Source organism: Portunus trituberculatus, chromosome 38, assembly GCF_017591435.1.
Source record: "Portunus trituberculatus isolate SZX2019 chromosome 38, ASM1759143v1, whole genome shotgun sequence".
Taxonomy (NCBI): Eukaryota; Metazoa; Arthropoda; class Malacostraca; order Decapoda; family Portunidae; genus Portunus; species Portunus trituberculatus.
Window position 1 is genome coordinate 32,938,363 of NC_059292.1, and position 22,024 is coordinate 32,960,386.

General features: G+C 43.0%; 3 protein-coding genes and 1 long non-coding RNA gene across 10 annotated transcripts in view; 3 read left to right on the forward strand and 1 right to left on the reverse strand.

The window, feature by feature from the left end:
• Positions 1 to 128: 128 nt before the first annotated feature.
• On the reverse strand, positions 129 to 16,320 carry LOC123514604. The gene is made up of 4 exons (XR_006677644.1): positions 16,120 to 16,320; positions 14,180 to 14,309; positions 4,047 to 4,134; positions 129 to 353 (listed from the first exon to the last, which is right to left on the reverse strand). It is a non-coding gene; the product is annotated as an uncharacterized LOC123514604 (long non-coding RNA).
• On the forward strand, positions 1,542 to 5,296 carry LOC123514601 (proline-rich extensin-like protein EPR1). Its single transcript, XM_045272570.1, has 5 exons — positions 1,542 to 1,758; positions 2,373 to 3,847; positions 4,193 to 4,233; positions 4,417 to 4,493; positions 4,875 to 5,296. Exons 1-5 carry the CDS (start codon positions 1,744 to 1,746, stop codon positions 4,977 to 4,979), a joined length of 1,713 nt encoding a protein of 570 aa, XP_045128505.1. The 5' UTR covers positions 1,542 to 1,743; the 3' UTR covers positions 4,980 to 5,296.
• Positions 6,334 to 15,673, forward strand: LOC123514600 (mucin-2-like). Of its 2 annotated transcripts, none has more exons than XM_045272568.1 (9): positions 6,334 to 6,396; positions 7,079 to 8,505; positions 8,975 to 9,027; positions 9,179 to 9,273; positions 10,955 to 11,179; positions 11,358 to 11,513; positions 11,850 to 12,002; positions 12,309 to 12,482; positions 12,935 to 15,673. In XM_045272568.1, the coding sequence occupies exons 1-9, from the start codon at positions 6,385 to 6,387 to the stop codon at positions 12,986 to 12,988; spliced, it is 2,349 nt and encodes a 782-aa protein (XP_045128503.1). In that variant the 5' UTR covers positions 6,334 to 6,384; the 3' UTR covers positions 12,989 to 15,673. The 2 variants fall into 2 exon arrangements, with proteins under 2 accessions (XP_045128503.1, XP_045128504.1); XM_045272569.1 differs by having other exon boundaries at positions 11,364 to 11,513.
• Positions 16,321 to 20,783: 4,463 nt separating the features above from the next.
• Positions 20,784 to 22,024, forward strand: part of LOC123514802 — a 39,983-nt gene continuing 38,742 nt past the window's right edge. For 5 of the 6 annotated variants that reach the window (XM_045272989.1, XM_045272991.1, XM_045272992.1 and 2 more), the window contains exon 1: positions 20,784 to 20,873. The gene's annotated coding sequence lies outside the window, so the exon portion shown is untranslated. The other variant, XM_045272990.1, reaches the window with a different exon arrangement.

The following is a 22,024-nucleotide window of genomic DNA, read 5'->3' on the forward strand; positions in this document are numbered from 1 at the left end:
AACATGTTATAAAAGTGTCTGCTATATCTCAACATGATAAATAAAAAGGATTTTTTACTCTAAGACTATTTCCTCGATGGTTATTAAGCCAAACCTGAATTCCAGCATTTCGGCCAAATTAAGCCAAGGTATAATTGCATACTGAGCTCTGCAGAGAAAACGTACCAGGTGCGAAAGTTCTACCCAACCTTTTTTGAAAGTCCTCATCATATGGAAGAGGAAAATGCATGGTTTAGCTGTAAAAGAGAAATGTACACAGACACCCCCCCCAGAGCCTATACTATAAGCAGAGCTGGTCAAATCCCTGAATTGTGTGGCCATGGGCAGGTAAGATGCCTGAACTGGGGGTAAATCTGAAATGTTAAGATTTAAGATAAAAAAAAAAAAAGAGCTTTAAAGATCAAAGAAAGTTTTATATTAATTATCAAAAGTGTAACCATCAGTATTTTTTTTTATAGAAATAAGAGGAGGAGGAACTTGTCATGAAAACATGAAAAACTAGTTATTTGAAAATTATGGCAATTTAAAAAAATTGCCAAATAATTAACAAGGTCTGAATCAAGTGTGACCACAAACTTGTTAAGTATATCCAACAGGACCAAATATTAAAAAAGGAAAAGTTTGTAATGAAAAGCATGAAGAACTAGTTACAATCTTCCTTACTTAAAAATTTACTTTTTTTTTTTTTCTTTTATTCGCCAAAAATGTTTACAAGGCCTACTGAAACTGGGCAAAGTAACTCCGCTCTTAACCTCCAATGACATGATGCCTGGATGGTAAGGAGATGCTGGAGGGATTTCTAGTTCTCTTTCCCCTTCATTCCTGTCCAGCCCCACTCAGCCTTTTCATTCTCCTCCAGTCCTCCCTCGCCTTTTCACTCCACATTCCTTTCATCCGCCTCATTTTATCAAACATTTTTTTTTCCAAGAGGAGAGAGAGATAAAAAGAGAATAAGGGAAAAGGAGAAATGGAGTTCGAAAAAGTCATGTAACAGAGAGAGAGAGAGAGAGACGCCGCGATTCTTGACACAGGCCTACTGACCAGTTGGAGCCTCTGGAGGTAGGAAGATCACTAATCACACATCAGTTTATAAGCAACTCAGAGAGCATAATAAACTTGTAACATAAAAGGAATAAAAATTCCTAAAGTGAAACAAAATGGAAAGTATGATGAAAAATCTGGAAACTATAAAGACGTTATATATATATATATATATATATATATATATATATATATATATATATATATATATATATATATATATATATATATATACTCTAAATACAAGGGATATCGTACTGTTGCATAATTACGCCTACAGATATATGTGGTTTTAATCACCGGTTTGGTATAGGCTACAATAAAAGACAAAAATATCATAAAACTGGTACACACACACACACACACACACACACACACACACACACACACACACTTCTACGGGACTAGAGCGCCGCACAGCTAAATGGAAGGCGTCGCGCCTGCGCAGATATGTTCACGAGGGAATGTCAAACCAGCTCAGCGCTGTCACAGGGCCACATGCCCACGAGGCCTCGCCGCGCCTCTTACTGTTATCGAGGATCGTCATCTTTCGACTCTTCTCAACTACGAAAAAAAAACATTAAATTCATTCTCAGTCATTTGAGTCAGAGGAAATCAGTGATACAGCTGCCTGAGCCGTGAAGTGCATCCATTCTAACCAGACGGTGACGCCCGGCCGGCGCCGTCCACCCTCCTGACACCATGCTGCTTGTGGGTGTGAGTATATCGATACCCACACACAGGGGGATGCAGCCACTTAGGTTGTCGAAATAAATCCCACGCCACGTCATGCAAAATTTTACAACTGGGTGATTACTATATTCATTATCTTCTGTGTGGATATTATGGCCGCCGACCCAAGTGTTCTTGTGGATTGAGCTGTTGTGTTGCGGTCTTTATTTATTTTTCTTACTTAAAGTGATGGTGGTTGGCAATAATCACAATGATGATAGTGGCGGTGAGTGATGATCTCTAACAATGGCATTGGTAATGGCACTGGTAGTAACAGCTGTGACTGTGGCTGTGATGACGTTTGTGGTATACTACAAGTTCTTGTGACAGCAGTGATTTTTGAGATGCTGAGGGATGTTTAAGTTCTGTCCACGTCACTACAACAACAGACTGGAGAGGAAAAGGAGTACTTGCTTCATCCTTATTTATAGACTTCCCACGCTAGCAATTATAATCTCCCGGTGGATCAAGAGGGAAACCACCCACACACACCCTTTCAGCAGTCTCTCTCTTTTTTTTTCTTTTTTCTCCAAGGCAAACAGGGCTAATGATTCATCGCATCTAAAACAGTTTCTCTTCACTGTTTACGTTATTTTCAGAGGCCTAACGCAGTGAGGGGGACGGTAACGTTTATGCTGATGGTACTGCTGGGAAAGCCGCCCTACACACGAACGAACGACACACGAGGTCATCTCCGGTACCCGTGGGTTACCTTTCCTCCGCCCCTAAACTATCCACGGACTCCGACTTCACAGCGACCTCGGCCCTCCTATCCCCCTTCTCCGCTCCGTCCCGTACCTCTGCCTCCAAAATACACACCCCCACCAAATAACCCCAACTTCACCTCACGCCCAAGCCGGCCCTTACCACCACTCCGCCCTACACCACCACCCCGACGTTTACCTCTCCCCCCTACCAACCCTTCATCACCCCCTTACCGTGTGGCTCCCAATAACCTCGTCACTTATCCCCCGTCCCGCAGCTTCCCCTCAGCCCCCTCGTATTCTTCTTCCTCAGATCGGTCTTCATCCCCAGAGCATCCTTCACATCCAGTTTATCCTTACCCATATGGCTATCCCTCAAACCTTGGTTACGTGGCGCCACGCTATTATCCATATTCAAATACTTCACAGCCCTCTCATCGCCCCCCTTATTTTTACCAATGGCAGTTCTATTACCCTCCCTATTCTTTCTATCCTCGCTTTCCCCCCACGGTTCCAACATCCACACCCACACCCATGTCTACCACCACAACCACCACTCCCAGTCCGGGGGCCTTGATATGGCCAACTAGCAGGACACAAAAGAGCACTCTTCCCTCTGTGTGGTCCACCGGTCGACCCACCACCACCAGGCCACCTTCAATAGTAGCATGGCCCACCAAAAAGGCTTCCAAGACCCATCACTCGACCACCAGAACACCATTAGAGCAGGTGTGGCCGACGGAATCCTCCGTAGCTTCCTTGAAACCAACCAGTGATCCTTCAGCCATCACTCCTAGATGGCCCATCCCTCCTCCCTCAGCTAGCCCGCCTGCCATCTCCTCGAGGTGGCCGACAGTGAAGCCGCCACCCAACCCGCTGATCATATTATGGCCGACTGAGATGACAAATAAAGCATCCCCAACCACTCCATCATGGCCGACGAAGCCAATTAAGCAAGGTCAAGATAAAAACTTCATTGCAGCCCCAGCGTGGCCAACCAGACCGCGAAAACTAACCACTGTTACTCCAGCGTGGCCAACAAGGAAACCAGGAGGCAAAGACGGCACACTCCTTGTCTGGCCAACACGAAGGCCACGAGGTACTCCGCCTCCGCCTGAGCGGCTAAGGAATACAACCAAACCACAACCTGCACTTGCACCTCCAAAAAGGCACCCCAAGACGTTCCTACGTGCACCCACATTGGACCAAACGACGACCTCTACCGCACCCTTGCAACGCACGCCAAGGCCACGCAACACTACCGACGCCACGCTACTGCGGCCCAAGAGAAGTGCTGCGACGGAGAATACCGAAGAGACAAGTGGGCTGCCCCTTAACAGCAAACCACCAGTATCAACATCTTATTCAAAGTAAGAGTTTCATAATTTCCCTAATAAGAAAAATGTTACATTGGCAGATTTAATCAATTCGTTACAGTTTTACTCAATAACGATGATAAAGTAACGACTGAAGGGTGAGTATTAGTACAAAGTAGTGTTAATAAGGAAGGAAGCAGTACGAGATGTACGACGCACATTTTGAAAGTACAAAATACCAAATTTCACCTACTATTGGTTGCAGGTCTTGTCTTGCGATCCATGCTAACTACTGCTGTCTTCATTCTTCCTGACGAGTGCGCCGGCCACAGCAAACTGTCCTGTGCAGCAAAAGAAAAAAAAAAAAAAATTACAATGTCTCTTCCTTCTCCTTTGCAGGTGCAGCACGCCATGTCTCACCGAGAAGGGACGTCGTACAGGTGAGGCCACGAAGTTATACCGTAGAGCAATCATATTTAGAGATATCACAACTGCACAGCAAACACATCGTGATAAAAATACAGACCTGCTGGCACTGTTTAACCAGTGAAGGTGATGCATATATGTATAGTATCATTATTATCATTATTTCGATTATTTATTGGTTTATTTAATATTCTAAGGTAAATGTCCCTCCCAGTCTGCATCCTGCCCAAAACAGTCTCCCGGTGATCGCCGCCGTGATCCTCCACCCTCGAAGGTGTGTATTTGTGTAAATAACAAGAAGAATGTCATTATTTATCATTTATTTCTACTTCCTCTCAGCTGAAAACAAGCTTCTCTCTGTTCCCGCCGCTGTTCCCACTCCTATCAGGTTCCTTTCACCCACCAAATTCCTGAGCTTGTTTACCACACATTATCACTACACTATTATCACTACTAACGCCATATTATCACCACCTCCACAACCACCAGTACAACCACATCATCATCACCATCACCATCACTACTCAACATTTGCTTACTCTTAAAAGTATGTCCCCCAGGAACTTGACACCAGTTTCTTGAGATGTTTACACGACAACCATTAACAACCAACTCCATTTTCCTTTCCTTTCACCCTTCTCTCCTCGCCCATCAGGAGCTGTGTGTGACGGACAGCCAGTGCCGCGCCTCCTACAAGTGCTGCTCGGACCCTTGCACCGGCAGCTATATGTGCACTGCAGTCTATATCCCTCATCTGTAGAACTCGCTGACCAGACCCCCAAGCATCTGTCAGGTTTCTCCTTTTTTAACGGCTGATGGAACACACACACACACACACATACACAGTGAAAGACGTAGGTGACTTCCAAATTCAGAAGGAAAAAGCATCTTGTACTAATAACTGTCCTTATAATGAGCTTATACACGATGTTTACCTGTAGTGTCAGTGAGTTGTAGACAGTGTGTGAAGGGCGGGAAGCGTCGCCCACCTGTTCCTAGACATGTGTGATGAACACGACTGTTTACTCTATGAAAGTAAAATTATTCTCATGTATTTAATAAATACAGGCAAAATGTTATTATCTTTTTTTTATGTTGTATACTTCCAAACGCTCTCTCTCTCTCTCTCTCTCTCTCTCTCTCTCTCTCTCTCTCTCTCTCTCTCTCTCTCTCTCTCTCTCTTCTAAGGAGTAATATGAGACCATCGAAAGTATACTAACAAATTCGGTTCCGCCTCTCGTTTTGCCAGCGGCGACGCTCATCCCTCCATGTGAGTGAGGGTTGAGTGCGTACATAGTAGTACACAGCCAACCCTCGTACAACATACGTTTGTTTTGGGAAGCTGAGCGAAAGAGAAAAATATTTCTTATGTTATAATTAGCGGTGAGTTTTAGTAAATAAACTGGAGGGCTTGCAAGTAGAGAGGCGGTCTGGTGGCGCCGGCACCGGTGTGGGAACTTTACAAGGATAAACAAAGAGCAGCTGTGCCACGCTAGCGGTCGACCGGAAAAATATACATTTCAGTATACGTGTGTAATTCACCTCGGTCGTCTGCTGGTCACCCAGCCAATCTTTCCCATTACGGAGCGAGCTCAGAGCTCATAGACCGATCTTCGGGTGGGACTGAGACCACACCACACTCCACACACCGGGAAAGCGAGGCCACAATCCCTCGAGTTACATCCTGTACCTATTTACTGCTAGGTGAACAGGGGCTACACATTAAGAGGCTTACCCACTTGCCTTGCCACTTTCCGGGACTCGAACCCGGAACCTCTCGGTTGTGAGCCGAGCGTGCTAACCAATACCGCGGTGTGTATGTGTGTGTTCTTTAAGTACGCTATAAGCAAGTTACCAGATACCCAAGTTCAACAATATACCGAACTTCTATCCAGACGAGTTTGCTTAAAGCAGACTGCTTATATGACTGTTTGAACGTAATGGCAATGGCTGCACAAGCTGTAAACACATCTCTTTTTCCACATCCTCCCACACGGATCTCCAGCAGGAAAGCATAGTTTGTTTCTCAAAACGTGAGTCAGTTTAACGCATGCGCAGGCAGGGCCAGCGGGCAGGCAAAGACCACGGTAGGTGAAGTTCAGCAGTCTAACAGAACAGCAGCACACTGCAAGAGGTACACACTCCTTCCTGCGCCTCGCCTCGACATGGTCTTCGTCGTAAGCATTACACAGCATCTTTTCAGAGATTACGCTCGCCTGTCAGTGATTCCATTATTACATTCATGGCTACACAGTGATCGATGCTTTGGAGGAACACTCTGTACCTTATCACGGCGAGAGGACAGTGCATGGTTCCAGTGACAAACATAGCTAGTGTTACACTGTACGTTCACAGCCTCACTAGGCAGGCCTGCCTTACACCATCGTGACGTGAAACAGTCGCTCTCAATACAAGTGACACATTCAGGTTCTGCTCCCATCCCATCCCGCTGTCTGATGCAGCACCTGCTGTAGGACAAGGCTGCTTCACGTCACGGGCCAAGACGGTCAAGGTGAGCCGCAGTAGTGGCCAGGGAATCAGTAGGGAAGTGACAAACACAAATCTAATTAAGACACAATTGTAATGACGCTTAGCTTTGCTTTCCTTGAAACAACTATATCAGTTATGAAACAACCCAAAAATGTAATAAGAATTATACATCCACGAAGATCATTACAAAAAATACCGGAATTTACAACTGGAAGTTAATGTGTAAGAGACGAGGAATGTTACCATTCAATAACCCACATATTCCACACGTCCAGGCTGCTCCCTGGAGAAGGAGGATGTGGAGGAGGAGGCAACTGCCTTCATGAAATTATCCAGTAAACCTATCACCTAGCTGGCTGTTCCCCTCAGGTGCTGTGTCTGGCCCTGGTGCTGGCACCGTGGGCTGCCGCCTCGCCCGTCCACAACTCCACTGCTCTTACGGTCACCCACGGCCACAATAATCGAACGAGAAGATGCTTTGGCCATCATGGGGGCCATCATCATGGAGGTTACAACTCGTGGCCCTGGTGCAACAACTATTACCATGACCCTTGCTACAACCCCTGCTGGCCATCATGGCCAATATCAACTGTACCCACCACCACGAAGCCCACCACCTGGCCCACCTACATCCCCACTCTTCCCCCCTTCACCAGGCCGCCCTACACACCCGGGCCAACTTACATACCCATCATGCCCACGAGACCACCCAGACCGACTACGAGACCAACCTACAGACCCATTATGCCTACTAGACCACCCATAGCCACTACAAGACCAACCTACAGACCCATTATGCCTACTAGACCACCCATAGCCACTACAAGACCAACCTACAGACCCATTATGCCCACCAGACCACCCATAGCCACTACGAGACCAACCTACAGACCTATCATGCCTACGAGACCACCTAGACCGACTACGAGACCAACTTACAGACCCATTATGCCCACGAGACCACCCATAGCCACCACAAGACCAACCTACAGACCTATCATGCCCACAAGACCAACTTACAGACCCATTATGCCCACGAGACCACCCATAGCCACCACAAGACCAACCTACAGACCTATTATGCCCACAAGACCACCCATAGCCACCACGAGACCAACTTACAGACCCATTATGCCTACGAGACCAACCATAGCCACCACGAGACCAACTTACAGACCCATTATGCCCACAAGACCACCCATAGCCACTACGAGACCAACCTACAGACCCATAATGCCCACGAGACCACCCATAGCCACCACGAGACCAACCTACAGACCCATTATGCCCACGAGGACACCTATTCCCACTAGATGGCCACCCTACACTCCTATCATCCCCACGAGGACACCTATACCCACGAGGCCACCATACACACCCATCATGCCCACGAGAACACCTATACCCGAGAGACCACCCTACACTCCTATCATGCCCACGAGGACACCTATACCTACTAGATGGCCACCCTACACTCCTATCATGCCCACTAGGACACCTATACCCACGAGACCACCATACACTCCTATCATGCCCACGAGGACACCTATACCTACTAGATGGCCACCCTACACTCCTATCATGCCCACTAGGACACCTATACCCACGAGACCACCCTACACTCCTATCATGCCCACGAGGACACCCACACCTACATACATTCCTATCATGCCCACGAGGACAGCCATACCCACCAGGTGGCCACCAAACAGCCCCCCGCCCTACAGCCCCGTGATGCCGACAGTGACCTGGTACCCTACCTTCCCGACAGTGACAGAAGCCTACGCGAAGAGAGGGTAAGTGGGATGTGGGGAGGGAGTGGAAGGAGGGAGAAGGCAGCGGCTGTGGGATGAGTGACCAAGAAATGCATGGAGTAAAGAGCTTAAGAGTTAAAAGGCAGTGGAGATTGTCAATGATATCCATGATGCAAGATTTTCTGAAACGAAAAGCGCCACAGATTTCATACTTCGAGGTAAACATGGTCATCGTTCCTCCCTCCCTCCCTCCATCGCTCACTTTAGCCTGTGTGTGTGTGTGTGTGTGTGTGTGTGTGTGTGTGTGTGTGTGTGTGTGTGTGTGTGTGTGTGTGTGTGTGTGAGACTTTTTCATTTATTTTGTATTTTATCAAACAAGTTTTCAGCAATAAAATACTGAACTTATATTGCAAATCGTAACTATATTGGTGTATTATTCACATGTGTAATGTTCCAGGTTTATACTGTGTCGCGACATTCATCTCTCTCTTTCTCTTCTTCTGTCTCTCAGGTGCAACAGAATCTGCATGGACGAGCACAAGATGCATTACTGCTGCGACACAAGTAAGTTCTTCGTGGTCCAGTAAATCAAGCAACAAACACAAGTAAAGTTCACGTACTAAGTTGCAACAAATTGAGACAGAAGCACACAAAAGCTTCTCATGCATGAAGAAACCTCAAGTTGTCAAAAGCTTACAAGCGTTTCATCTGACAGCCACCACGCAGACCCCCACCACGCTAGCGTCCCGGGGCACGTGTCCACCTCAGACCTACCCCTGCACAACGCCCGCCGCCAACAACACTAATCAGGTGAGACGCAGCACAACGGTTCCCCTCTCACTGGTCAGGCATAGTCACCAACACCTACCCACCACTCTACACACATTCTCCGCAAAGCACACCACGCACGAAGGTGAGCGGCTAACACAGTACTTTCCCTATCACTGGTCAGACACCGTCACCAGGAGGTCCAGAGAACCTTTCTTCACTTGCTTGTCAGCCCCAGGTAAGTGGCTATCTAGAGCCAGTCATGAGCTGCACCTTGCACCTCGCCGAGACCTTAGTGAAAAGTTAAAAGTCCCCATAAAGTGAATATATGCAGGAACGCATGCTGTCTGGCCGCCACGGCGCTGCCCACCTCACCCTCATACTGAGACGAGAAGCGGGGTGCATCACTCACTCACTCAACCCACACACACACACACACACACACACACACACACACACAGAGAGAGAGAGAGAGAGAGAGAGAGAGAGAGAGAGAGAGAGAGAGAGAGAGAGAGAGAGAGAGAGAGAGAGAGAGAGAGAGAGAGAGAGAGAGAGAGACTACAAAAAATGGCTACAAGAATGGTTCCAGAATTTAAAGGGATGGCATATGAGGAGAGACTAAAGGCAATGGATCTACCAACCTTGGAGCAGAGAAGAGAGAGAGGGGATCTGATACAAGTTTATAAATTGATTAACGGAATGGATGAAGTGGATAATGAGAAACTGATCCTGAGAGAAGAATATGACTTTAGAAGCACAAGATCGCATAGTAAGAAACTAAGGAAGGGACGATGTCTGAGAGATGTTAAAAAATTTAGTTTCCCGCAAAGATGTGTTGAGACTTGGAACAGTTTGAGTGAGGAAGTGATATCAGCAAAGAGTGTACATAGTTTAAAAAAAAAATTGGATAAGTGTAGATATGGAGACGGGACCACACGAGCATAAAGCCCAGGCCCTGTAAAACTACAACTAGGTAAATACAACTAGGTAAATACACACCCCGCGTAGTATAGTGGTTAGCACGCTCGACTCACAATCGAGAGGACCGTGTTCGAGTCCCGGTAAGCGGCGAGGCAAATGGGCAAGCCTCTTAATGTGTGGCCCGTGCTCACCTAGCAGTAAATGGGTACGGGATGTAACTCGAGGGGTTGTGGCCTCGCTTTCCCGGTGTGTGTCGTGTGTGATGTGGTCTCAGTCCTACCCGAAGATCGGTCTATGAGCTCTGAGCTTGATCCGTAATAGGGAAGACTGGCTGGATGAACAGCAGAAGACCGAGGTGAATTACACAAACACACACACAGACACACACACACACACACACACACACACACACACACACACACACACAGCTTCACACGGCAGAGGACCGGGGTTCGATTCCCCGGCCGGGTAGAGATATTTGGGTGTGTCTCCTTTCACGTGTAGCCCCTGTTCACCTAGCAGTGAGTTGGTAAGGGATGTAAATCGAGTTGTGACCTTGTTGTCCCGGTGTGTGGTGTGTGCCTGGTCTCAGGCCTATCCGAAGATCGGAAATAATGAGCTCTGAGCCCGGTGTGTGGAGTGTGTTGTGGTCTCAGTCCTACCCGAAGATCGGTCTATGAGCTCTGAGCTCGCTCCGTAATGGGAAAGGTTGGCTGGGTGACCAGCAGACGACCGAGGTGAATTACACACACACAGTAAGTTCTACGCAATACAAGACTTTGATTTCTTTCTCACTGTGCAGCGCAGCTGTATATTTGACTACCAGTGCCCGGACGACCACGGGTGTTGCTACGACCACTGCCTTCAGGAGTACAAGTGTAGTCGCCTGCTGCCCCACGCTTCCACCACCACGCCCACGCCGCGCCTCTCTCACCATCATGAGGATGAAACAAGAGTAGAGCGTTCCTTGCAGGAGGAAGAACAGCCTGCAGCTGTGCAGGAAACCTTCGCAACCAGCCAGACCCAGGCAAGCACACACACTTTCCAGCGTTATGGTGATGCACGGAGGGAGTGGTTCATTTAGAATGTTAAAATAGCATACCACTGATTTATCTATGAGTAAAAATTTTCGTATTTCTTTAATTTAATCCAGGAAACGTCTGTGCACATATTAAGAGACGCCAATAAAGATTTAATGTTGTTAGCCACAGGTGACCTCAGGACGCCACGGTGAAGAAACACGCCTCGCCGTGATGGTGGATGAGGAGCAGCCAGGCAGCGGCCAGCACCTGCTGCAACTTCTCACACATCTGCAGCAACCACCCAACCTTCCCATCCTGTTCCTGCCCCTTCACCCGCTGGTCAGTGAGAACCTTTGCAGCTAACACCTTCGAGAGGGCGGCAGCCATCCACCCCTGTCTATCAGAACTCTCTCTTTACTTTACGCCCGAGTTTTTAAGGAAAACCGCAATTGATGTTTAGTTTTGTGGAGAGAGGCGCATCTGTGGGATTCCCAGGTTATGATGTTATGAGACCTCCAATCTTGGTAGGAATTCATTCAAGTATCCTGGGCCGTTATTCCGACTAACGAAGAAGGCAGGGACTTAGGAATGGTGGGACTACTGATGCATACAGCACTGAGGCGCACAGTAGCCTTAGTGTTCCGCTTTCGATTAACTAAATGCGTTCTCCTGCAGACGGACGACAGGAAGACAGTATGGGAAGTGGTGCAGTGCGCGGCGCAGGCAGCCCTGGAGCAGAAGGCAGCCTTGCACCTCGTGGGCTGCGTCCTGACTGCCCCGCCTCCACGCCTACCTCAGCTCGACTCCCTCCTCTCCATAGTCAAACAGGTGCCAGGCCTCTCGTCTTACACATTATGAATGCGGCAGGACTTTGATCACATTCCAGTATTCATTGAGCATTAAACTGTAACTCAAGCGGACGCTCTCCACCAATTCACGTCATTGAACATTACACTTCAGTATTCCAAAAAGAAAATGCACATTATTTCTAGCGATCATGTTAATTTTATACTGATGACATTAGGAGCAAAGTCAACACTATGGCCCCCGTTATTTAGGGAGATGGTTGGTGACTTAATCAAATTGTGCTCCACATGAAACAAACACAGTACAGTACATTTTTCCTTCTTTCAGTGTGGACGTGACCACCGTGTGAGTTGGATGGGTCTACAGCTTTGCGCGGAGCATGACGAAGGACGAGGCATGTTGCGGGACGCCCTCCTGCGCCACGCTCGTCTGCTGCAAACTGCCAGGACGCGCCAGATGACCGCAGCACGGCCTGCCATTGCTATCCTCGCCGTTAACGGGGTGAGCACCCATCATGAGCACTCTTGCCTTCATCATGTACAAACTTCACCTTGAGAGGAAAACTACATTTCTTTCTTACTTCATTAAACAACTAAATATCCCTTAAAATTTCAACCTTTTCGTTTTAGTTCGATATGAGTAGTACCTAAAATGTGTGTGTGTGTGTGTGTGTGTGTAATTCACCACGGTCGTCTACTGGTCATCCAGCCAGTCTTCCCCATTACGGAGCGAGCTCAGAGCTCATAGACCGATCTTCGTTCGGGTAGGACTGAGACCCCAACACACACGTCACACACCGGAAAAGCGAGACCACAACCCCTCGAGTTACATCCCATACCTATTTGCTGCTAGGTGAACACACGAGGTGTGTGTGTGTTTAGCAGATTCTGATACTTTGTCAAAACTTATGATATGAAATAACCCCAAAGATTCATTCCAGCCCTCTTTTGCAGACCTTGGTGGAGACAGACACCTCGCCTATCCCAGCCATCACATCCGGCAAATAGGTTCCCTGAGGTCTCTCTACAGGGCGGCGGGATAGTTTTGTCAGTCACCTCATAGCACATCACTGCCACGGTTTTTGCGTCACATCTGCTACTAACAGAAGAGCTTTCATTGATGTGAAGCAGGGGGAGGGGAGAATTTCTTTATATGAACCAGATACGTAACCAGTTTTTAAGATAAGGAAAATAAATTTATAAATGCATATACATAGGCTATATCTTCACATGCAGGAGAGAGAGAGAGAGAGAGAGAGAGAGAGAGAGAGAGAGAGAGAGAGAGAGAGAGAGAGAGAGAGAGAGATTACTTAGGTTTGAAAAGGTTTCTGCCAACCTCTGAACACTTCCTTACTTAAACTAACTGATGATGAAATATTGAACATTTCAAAGCACCATGACATTAACCAATATGTTTACAAATCTCAATGTGATGCTCTTTAATTGATCTAATATTCTGTGTTAGCTGAGAACAACCCCTGCTATGATGTAATCCAAAGGTGTGAAGTCTTGCCTTGAATGGTCACAGAATGGGTCCACATCCTCCAATCTATTTTTACCAGAATCCTTCATTCTAAACTATTTCTAACACCCATTGCAAAATATAGTGTAGCTCCATCATACTACCAATATAATGTCTGAATTATTAAGATCAAACACTTCAACACTCACACAAGTTCCCACACAATGGCTATGGGTAAATGGATGGGAAGACTTGGTACTGTACATGCTGGCGAGGGTTCATACTGTATTAAATTCAATAGTAAATCTGTTTGCCACTAATAGTGACCCACCCAATAAATGTAGCATGCAAGAACATAAATTAACCTTTAATGTGCAAGGTAAATTTAGGACAGTTTTTTTTTTTTTTTTTTTTTTTTCCAGAACCAGACCAGTCATTGGAAATTATGCCTGAACATTAAAACATAACTTGAGCAATATTCAATGATATATTAATTGACTTCTGAAGTTGTTCCTATTTCCACATTATTGCCTCGAACTGTTGACCATTAATCATCAGAGTCACTTACTTCTCCCTAAGCAGGGGATTCATGCCATTTTAACATGTAATCAGTATATTACTACCATCATCAATGTACTATTACTATAGTTATTACTATATACAACAATGCTAAATGTTGCTGCTGCTTTTACAATTATCACATATCTCAACACAAATACAAATGCACAAGCACATACCTAATGAATGTCACTAGCAGCATTTGTCATAATAGCTGCCAGCTCACACTAACTCTGGGTAGTGTCCATCAGCAGGTAACTCCCTTGCTCACTCCACTGGTGTACAAATTCTCATTCTTGTGTAGCATATCTATGACACATTGTGTACAGAAAAAAAGAAACCAAATGGAACCTTTTCAAATATTTGCAAGGCATAGAATCATGGTAAGGCAGACAAGGTGCACAAGGCCTGTGTCAGTATGGCTAGCTTTTGTAATGTATCAGAAAATATTACAATAAATTTACATAGTGAAAAGTAAAAGGCAATACAAAATAATACCAGCCCCTAAGATAGGGAAAGGAAAAATTCAAGTACGTACAAGCAAAGAAAAGGAATAGTTTTATGAAAGATCAAGTTGGGTATGCAAGTGAAGGAGTTCAATTTCAAGGCACTGAACAACACATGGAAAAATAACTTGGTGTCTGTTTTCTGAAATCTAAAGACCTTTTAAAAAGAAAATAAACAATAATGGCAACTTCATCCACCTGAATACAGAAGCAGAATCAGAAATTGCTGTCTTAAGCTAACCCTCAGCACTATTGATGACTAATATTTCACTTTCCAAGACCAAGGACAGTGCTATTCTTTGTTTGTGGATTGTAATTCCAATTTGATGAATGAAACTGTCCACATGCCAATGCATATCAAAGTTGATCAAGTTGGACTTCCTTCGTGCATAGGTATTTATGAGACATTCTTCCCTATATCCATTACATGCTAGGCTTTAATTTCCAAAATGCCTTATAGAGTTTCTATGGTTCTCCTAACTTCATCTCAAGTTTCCTTTTTTTTTTTTTTTTTTTGCTGTTCTATTGCTATTGTGGTAGATGATTATTATTCTTGTAAATCTATCAATTGTGGGGTTTCTTAAAAAGCACAATATGAAGTTGGATGCAAGACTATTTGAGGAACTGAAAGACAGACAAATGAAGAATAACCAAAGATAACATTTCAAGCTGGAGTGAGATAACACACAGAGTACCACTGGGATTTGTATGAGCATTGATTTCCTGTTTCAGATCTACATAAATTATATGCATAAAGGATTAAATAGCTACATTAATTTGTTTGCTGATGATGCAATGTCTTTTTCTTTCTTTTTGCTTAACTCACATATACTTCACTGCAAAGATCTGACATGAAGCACTGCTGAGAGGGAAGTAAAGTCTATATATGGTACCTAATACCTGCCATCCAAGAGATTAATATTATCTGGTAAGGACTGCTGCAATATAAGACTTAGAAATAGTGCATAGTTGTATACAGTTAAAATATATGAATTTATGTGGTAAATGTACAGTTAACACTCTGTACTTGTAAAAAAGTATTTTACTTTATGGGACCCAACATTAAGTGTTTTATAGTACTACACTCTTCACTCACTTAACACATGACCATGTTCCTGAGGATTGTGCATTTAATGAAAATGCATTAAATAAACTGTACTTCCTAACCAACGCCATTTTTATAGTTTGTGATTCAACCTTATATCAAGAGGGTACTCAAAAATGTTCTGAGCATGCTAAAATAAAATGCACTGTTGCAGGATCCTTCCCATAAGCTAAACTAAGCTAACCTAATAACTTGTAGCCTCCTAACCCTGGGTTTTTCATTCCTCCCATTAGTAAATCCATTATTAATTTTCCAACAATGTAAATTGGGGGCTAGAAATGCTCCAGTCAATGTAGACACTGCGGTCTATAATAACAAACGATGTATTGGTTGATACAGCGATAACAACAGAAAAAGCACACAAATCAAAAATATCAGACAACCTAACCAAAATCCTAACTGTCACATACATGCAATACATGGAATGCAATTCATGTTTTATCTGACAAAAAATATTTGTATCCAAGCATCTACTCTTTGTGCAAGAATAAGCATAACATTCCCTTACCTTTCTAATATTCTGCCTAGTTAATCTTAAGGCATAAGATTTCCTTCCTAGTCGCTGTCAACAATCATTTTGACAGAAAATGTGAGGAATGAGCAGCTTGCTACACAAAGCGAAGCAGGCTGATGTTTGTTTATCTTCGCTGCTTCACACTGCACTGACCTCACGTAGGACAGCGGAGGTCAAGGGACGGCACGGCCTTGCGGCTTGCTGTGAAAGGTAAAGGAAACTGAAAAATATTGGTGTAAGAGACAATAGTATTGTTATCTTTCACTTGCATTATTTATAACTACGTGTTTCCTATTTATATATTTGTTTAGTAAACGAGAGACGGAAGGTTCATGATATCTCGCACCATTACCGTGGCAGCATGTAGCAAGAATTTATTGTAGCACTAGTCATGTCATTATTCAATCTACCCACTGATTTCCTAAGTTATGCATGTGTGTGTGTGTGTGTGTGTGTGTGGTGCCTCATCACCACAAATTCCTCTCGCCAGCTGATTTTCCGGACCGAGTCGCATGAAGGGAACCCTCATACCAAGGTAAAACGAATACATTCATTTTACCTTGCCTCATACCATAAATGGTCATTGGAATCGATGTCCAGTGACTGGGTCTCATGATAAGGCACCCGCCGCAGGCCGTGAAGCGCCGCAGGCAAGGAATATACAAGGAATATATAGAATCCTTGGCCGCACGTGCCATGTTCACATTGCAGTGCACAAAATATCAACAGAATCAAACAAGAATTAGGATAATATTGTATTTCTATCATTAAAACGAAGTAAATATATTTCTCAGTAACTATCTAAGTTAGTTACTAACAAGGGTTAATTTCATTAAGCAATTATGTAAGTGAAGAAATAAATACAAAAGTTAACAAAGTGCAGCATAGTATGATAAGAATATGAAGATTTATACCTAAGTAAGAATAGGAAGATTTATACCTAAGTAAGAATGTACACGCAGATCCTTTGTAATCATAACTTTAGAACGAAAGTTTAACTTCCGGCAACGTCATGCCTGGAGTTTGGTCATTCGTTTGCTTTCTCCTTTCAGGTATTTGAGCAGAAACCTCTGTAGCTCTCTCTCTCTCTCTCTCTCTCTCTCTCTCTCTCTCTCTCTCTCGTAAATTACCTTAACAATAAGTTATAGTGCACGAATCTGTCAATATGGAATATGCTAGGCTTTTAGATCAAGTGACGTGACTTGCACAATTAATACATCATTGCATAATATAAAAAGAAGTACAACACCTTCCTCGCTTGACATTTGCTCTCCTTTTCTAAGGAATACAATACACTCTTGATACCTCACAGGGGCACTAGGTACTTTACGGGAAGAGAGACCAAATGAATGGCATTGATTGTAGATACATTTTAATAGTCAAAATGCTTTTAGTGCCTGCACCTTTATTCGTGTTAAATGATCGAGATATTCTAGGGTTATCAAAACGAAGAAACACAATGTCCAATTAGCAGTCTAATCATAATATTGAGAGAGAGAGAGAGAGAGAGAGAGAGAGAGAGAGAGAGAGACTGTACGTAAGCTCTTCGCTAAAAATATGAGTCACTATATACGTGCTACTAGCCGCTCACGCTCAGGGCGATGACGCGCCAGCCACCAAGTAGATCCCTACCTCCGTCATTTTCCGCTACCGTCTCTTTACTTTTGCATTATGTAACAACTACTGCTGTCACACTGCTGCTTATAATATAGTTCTCTTGCATCGTCCTCCTAATAATTGTTATACACACACACACACACACACACACACACACACACACACACACACACACATATATATATATATATATATATATATATATATATATATATATATATATATATATATATATATATATATATATATATATATATATATATATATATAAAATGTGATCATTGTTATTATTCTTGTAACATGTTGACAGTATTTTCATTATTATATAGCTACTAGACAATATACTAGCTGCTACTACTACTGCTGCTGCAACTACTACTACTACTACTGCTATTACTACTACTACTACTACTACTACTACTACTACTACTACTACTACTACTACTACTACTACTACTACTATAAACCGTTTCGTAGATTGCATTTTAATGTAAAGTTCAACATATTTCATTAAAGTTAAAGTACTTTTACCACTGTAAGCCAATTAGCTGAATGATGGACAAGAGTAATTAATCCCTATCCTCATGTTTCAGATTTTGACTACCACGTCAGGTAAATAAAACATATAAAACATACGGGAGGCCTATAGGAGTTAGACACACGAGTCCACATGAGCACGGGCTAGTGATCAACAACAAAGACAGTTGACCCTATATATTCCACCTTTTTTTAGCCGTCATCCCTGCAAAGGCTGCTAAAAAATAACAAAAGGCCTTAACAAAAGCAAAACAATAATCGATGTCCTGGACACACACACACACGTACGGATCTCCATTACACCTTCCCTGAAAAAAAAAAATATTCCGTTTGACCAGGTGAGCAACTAATCAAGCAATGACACAGGAGAGAGAGAGAGAGAGAGAGAGAGAGAGAGAGAGAGAGAGAGAGAGATGCACTTTTTTGTGTGTGTAATCTCTGTATAAGACAAAACTGTGCTCAAATGTGTAGACAAATGGCATTATATATGTTTTGAGAAGAGCAAAAGTGCAAGATATATAATTGTGCACCACTTGCAGTTGTCATGTAACAGTTGTACGAGCTTAATTGCCGGACAAGCCTGTAATGATCATGCATTGTTCATGACACGCTTGCCAAAACCAATCAATGATTAATCAAAATATGTAAATTGATAGGCAAATAAATGAAGCATAACAAACGAGGAAGTAAAGATGATGATGATGATGATGATGATGATGATGATGATGATGATGATGATGATGATGGTGATGATGATGACGATGGTGATAATGATTACAATAATGATGATGATGATGATTATGATGATAATGATGATGATGATAATGATAATAATAATAATAATAATAATAATAATAATAATAATAATAATAATAATAATAATAATAATAATATTATTATTATTATTATTATTATTATTATTATTATTATTATTATTATTATTATTATTATTATTATTATTATTATTATTATTATTATTATTATTATTATTATTATTATTATTATTATTATTATTGTTATTATTATTATTATTACTATAAGAATAATGGTAATGATAAAAATAATGATGAAAATGATGATGATGATAATGATAATAATAATAATAATAATAATAATAATAATAATAATAATAATAATAATAATAATAATAATAATAATAATAATAATAATAATAATAATAATAATAATAATAATAACAACAACAACAACAACGAAGGAATGAATGTCTTAATGTATCGCTCAATTCACTAGACAGGTCAGAGCACGCATACAATACATGGTGTTTGCCTGCAAGACACGCCCTTGTGCCTCCTTAGTTATTTCTTTAATGTTTGGCATCGGTGCATCCGTGACACACACACACACACACACACACACACACACACACACACACACACATATATATATATATATATATATATATATATATATATATATATATATATATATATATATATATATATATATATATATATATATATATATATATATATATATATATATATATATATATATATATATATATATAATCTTTGTATGTGTGTATGTATGTATGTATGATGGCTATGTAGGACAACATAATGTGGGAGGAGACATATGTCACATATCATATCAGGGAGATACCCGGCATCATATGGTCAACAACCTGGCCGGTCATTCCCCCTCCAGGAGCAAGCGGCAAGTGCTGTGAAAACAAGTGACATGTAATGTTAGTACGTGAACATTTCAATGGAAGAATGCTCCCTGCAAAGCCCTCTTTCCAATGCAGAACGTCAGTAGACTCACCTGCTGACTGCGTAGATACTGTATGGGATAAAGACGAGGTATAGTGACAGGTAACGGGCTACTGATAGAAAGTAGTATATTATATAATCATGTTGGGTGACAAGAATGATCATAGCTACGACTCTACTCAAACACGTCGCCACGTGTTGACCCTGTTTTGATCATAACTTCTACCTAGCTACAAGCATCACTAGGTAGACTACTGCCATCACTACAAGACTTTTTTGCTATTGCACTATTATTCCTTTTAACTTTTATTCAGACTGAGACAGTCGCTTTCATGCAATTTTTTTTTTCACGTGAAGCATTTTATCATGTACAGACCACAACATTTAGACAAGGAACAAGAGAGAATAATGACATTTGAACGAAACGGCAAGAAAATGTGCATTTCTATGACGTCACAATCAATAGGCCAGTGGCTAGGGGTCTGAGGTGTGTTGCGGGAGCCGTCCACAATTATCCTCCCGCAAAACCAGCCTCACTTGTTTCCCGATGTCGTAAAGGCCGCAAAATGTACTCAGCTTGCCATTACTAACACTACTTATTTACCTCCTTTGACAACCTGGTGGCTCAATTTGAAATGTATGATACAAGTAAAGTGCATGGTGTGATTGACGGAGCACAAATAGGTAAATGAAGTAAAATAAGGAACGAAAGAATATTGGCGGGATGGAGAACGGCCGGGCTTTGCGACAGTCATTTTGCGGCAGCTCAGTGCACCTCGATCCAAGATGGCGGACGGCAGCTCCTCCACTACCCTCCGTTGATATCAATCGTGATTTTGACATTTATTCTCGCCTAAATAGGTGAGCTGATGGTTCTCTTACGTGGAGTGAAGTGTGTAGCCTTAAAATGGTGGGTAGGAGGCATGAATTGTGAGGTGTGGGCTGGACTATCTGGGGAAAACACTCTGCCGTCTCCAGATCTTGCAAAGTGTAAACAATGGCTTATTTCCCCACCTCTATCTCCTGTGTTTCAGCTCCAGTGCCGTGTGAACTATCCTGAGTGTTCTCTTTATGTTAATGTGTCCATCGTGAGTGATTAGGATAGGAGTGGAAGGCTCATTTGGTGGTAATGGAAGGATTTAATACATATTTTTGTGTGCCCGTTTGGTGTGTTGCGGGGACGGCCGTAGGGGATGAAGGGCTGACGAACACATGGACTGCTACGGGATGCTTCCTCATGACGTGATTCTGATGCCATCTTGAAGCTTATTAGGGGGTGGAAATATTAGTAGACGTTGTGTTATAGTGTTAGTTTAATATCCGTAGCTATTGCTCCACATCTTAATGGGTGTCTTGGTTTCTTAACATGATGCACACCATTACGAGCCATGATAGGTGTGGATAGCAATAAAAACACATTTGCAATTGTGGACTGCTACGGATTTTGTTGCTATTCAGACATAAAGATAGAAATTATTTAGTTTGGTTAGAAGACAAGTAAGAAAGAAATGGGTGGAACAATTTCCCGGAAAAAAAAAAAACAGTTGACAGGCACAACTAGTGAGCCATTGTGCAGGTCGTCGTGGTGCAGCAGGTGGCGTGCCAGAGGCAGTGTAGCTGGTACTGGCGGGATGACTGATGCCCTGAATAAGGATGTGGTTTGTGGTTATGATTTAATAAGTGCTTCACGTTACATAGATACAGGTTGTTTACGGCAGTTTGACAAGCACACAACTACCCACGGGCAAAAGTCATCAGGCTTTCAAGCACCTTCACTCTTCCCATTGACTGCTAGAAATCTTGAATGCTGAAGTGTCATGCATAATACATGATTATAAAATTAGTAATTATGACAAAGTTTGGTAACGCCACCAAAGTACCTTGTGTCAGATTTACAGCCAAAATATGCAAACTCAACCTTTTGATCTTAGAGCTTTTCTTTACACCAATGGTTCTTAACTTGGGGTATGTGACAGCCTAGGGGGTCTTTAATTTTCAAGGGGGGCATGAGC

What these genes read in the sequence shown, in the direction of transcription:
- LOC123514601 (XM_045272570.1), top strand. An exon ending in GTATCAACATCTTATTCAAA is followed by an intron (nt 3,848 to 4,192) that starts GTAAGAGTTTCA and finishes TCTCCTTTGCAG; the next exon opens with GTGCAGCACGCCATGTCTCA. An exon ending in CGAGAAGGGACGTCGTACAG is followed by an intron (nt 4,234 to 4,416) that starts GTGAGGCCACGA and finishes TAATATTCTAAG; the next exon opens with GTAAATGTCCCTCCCAGTCT.
- LOC123514600 (XM_045272568.1), top strand. An exon ending in GCATTACTGCTGCGACACAA is followed by an intron (nt 9,028 to 9,178) that starts GTAAGTTCTTCG and finishes TTCATCTGACAG; the next exon opens with CCACCACGCAGACCCCCACC. An exon ending in TCGCAACCAGCCAGACCCAG is followed by an intron (nt 11,180 to 11,357) that starts GCAAGCACACAC and finishes TAATGTTGTTAG; the next exon opens with CCACAGGTGACCTCAGGACG.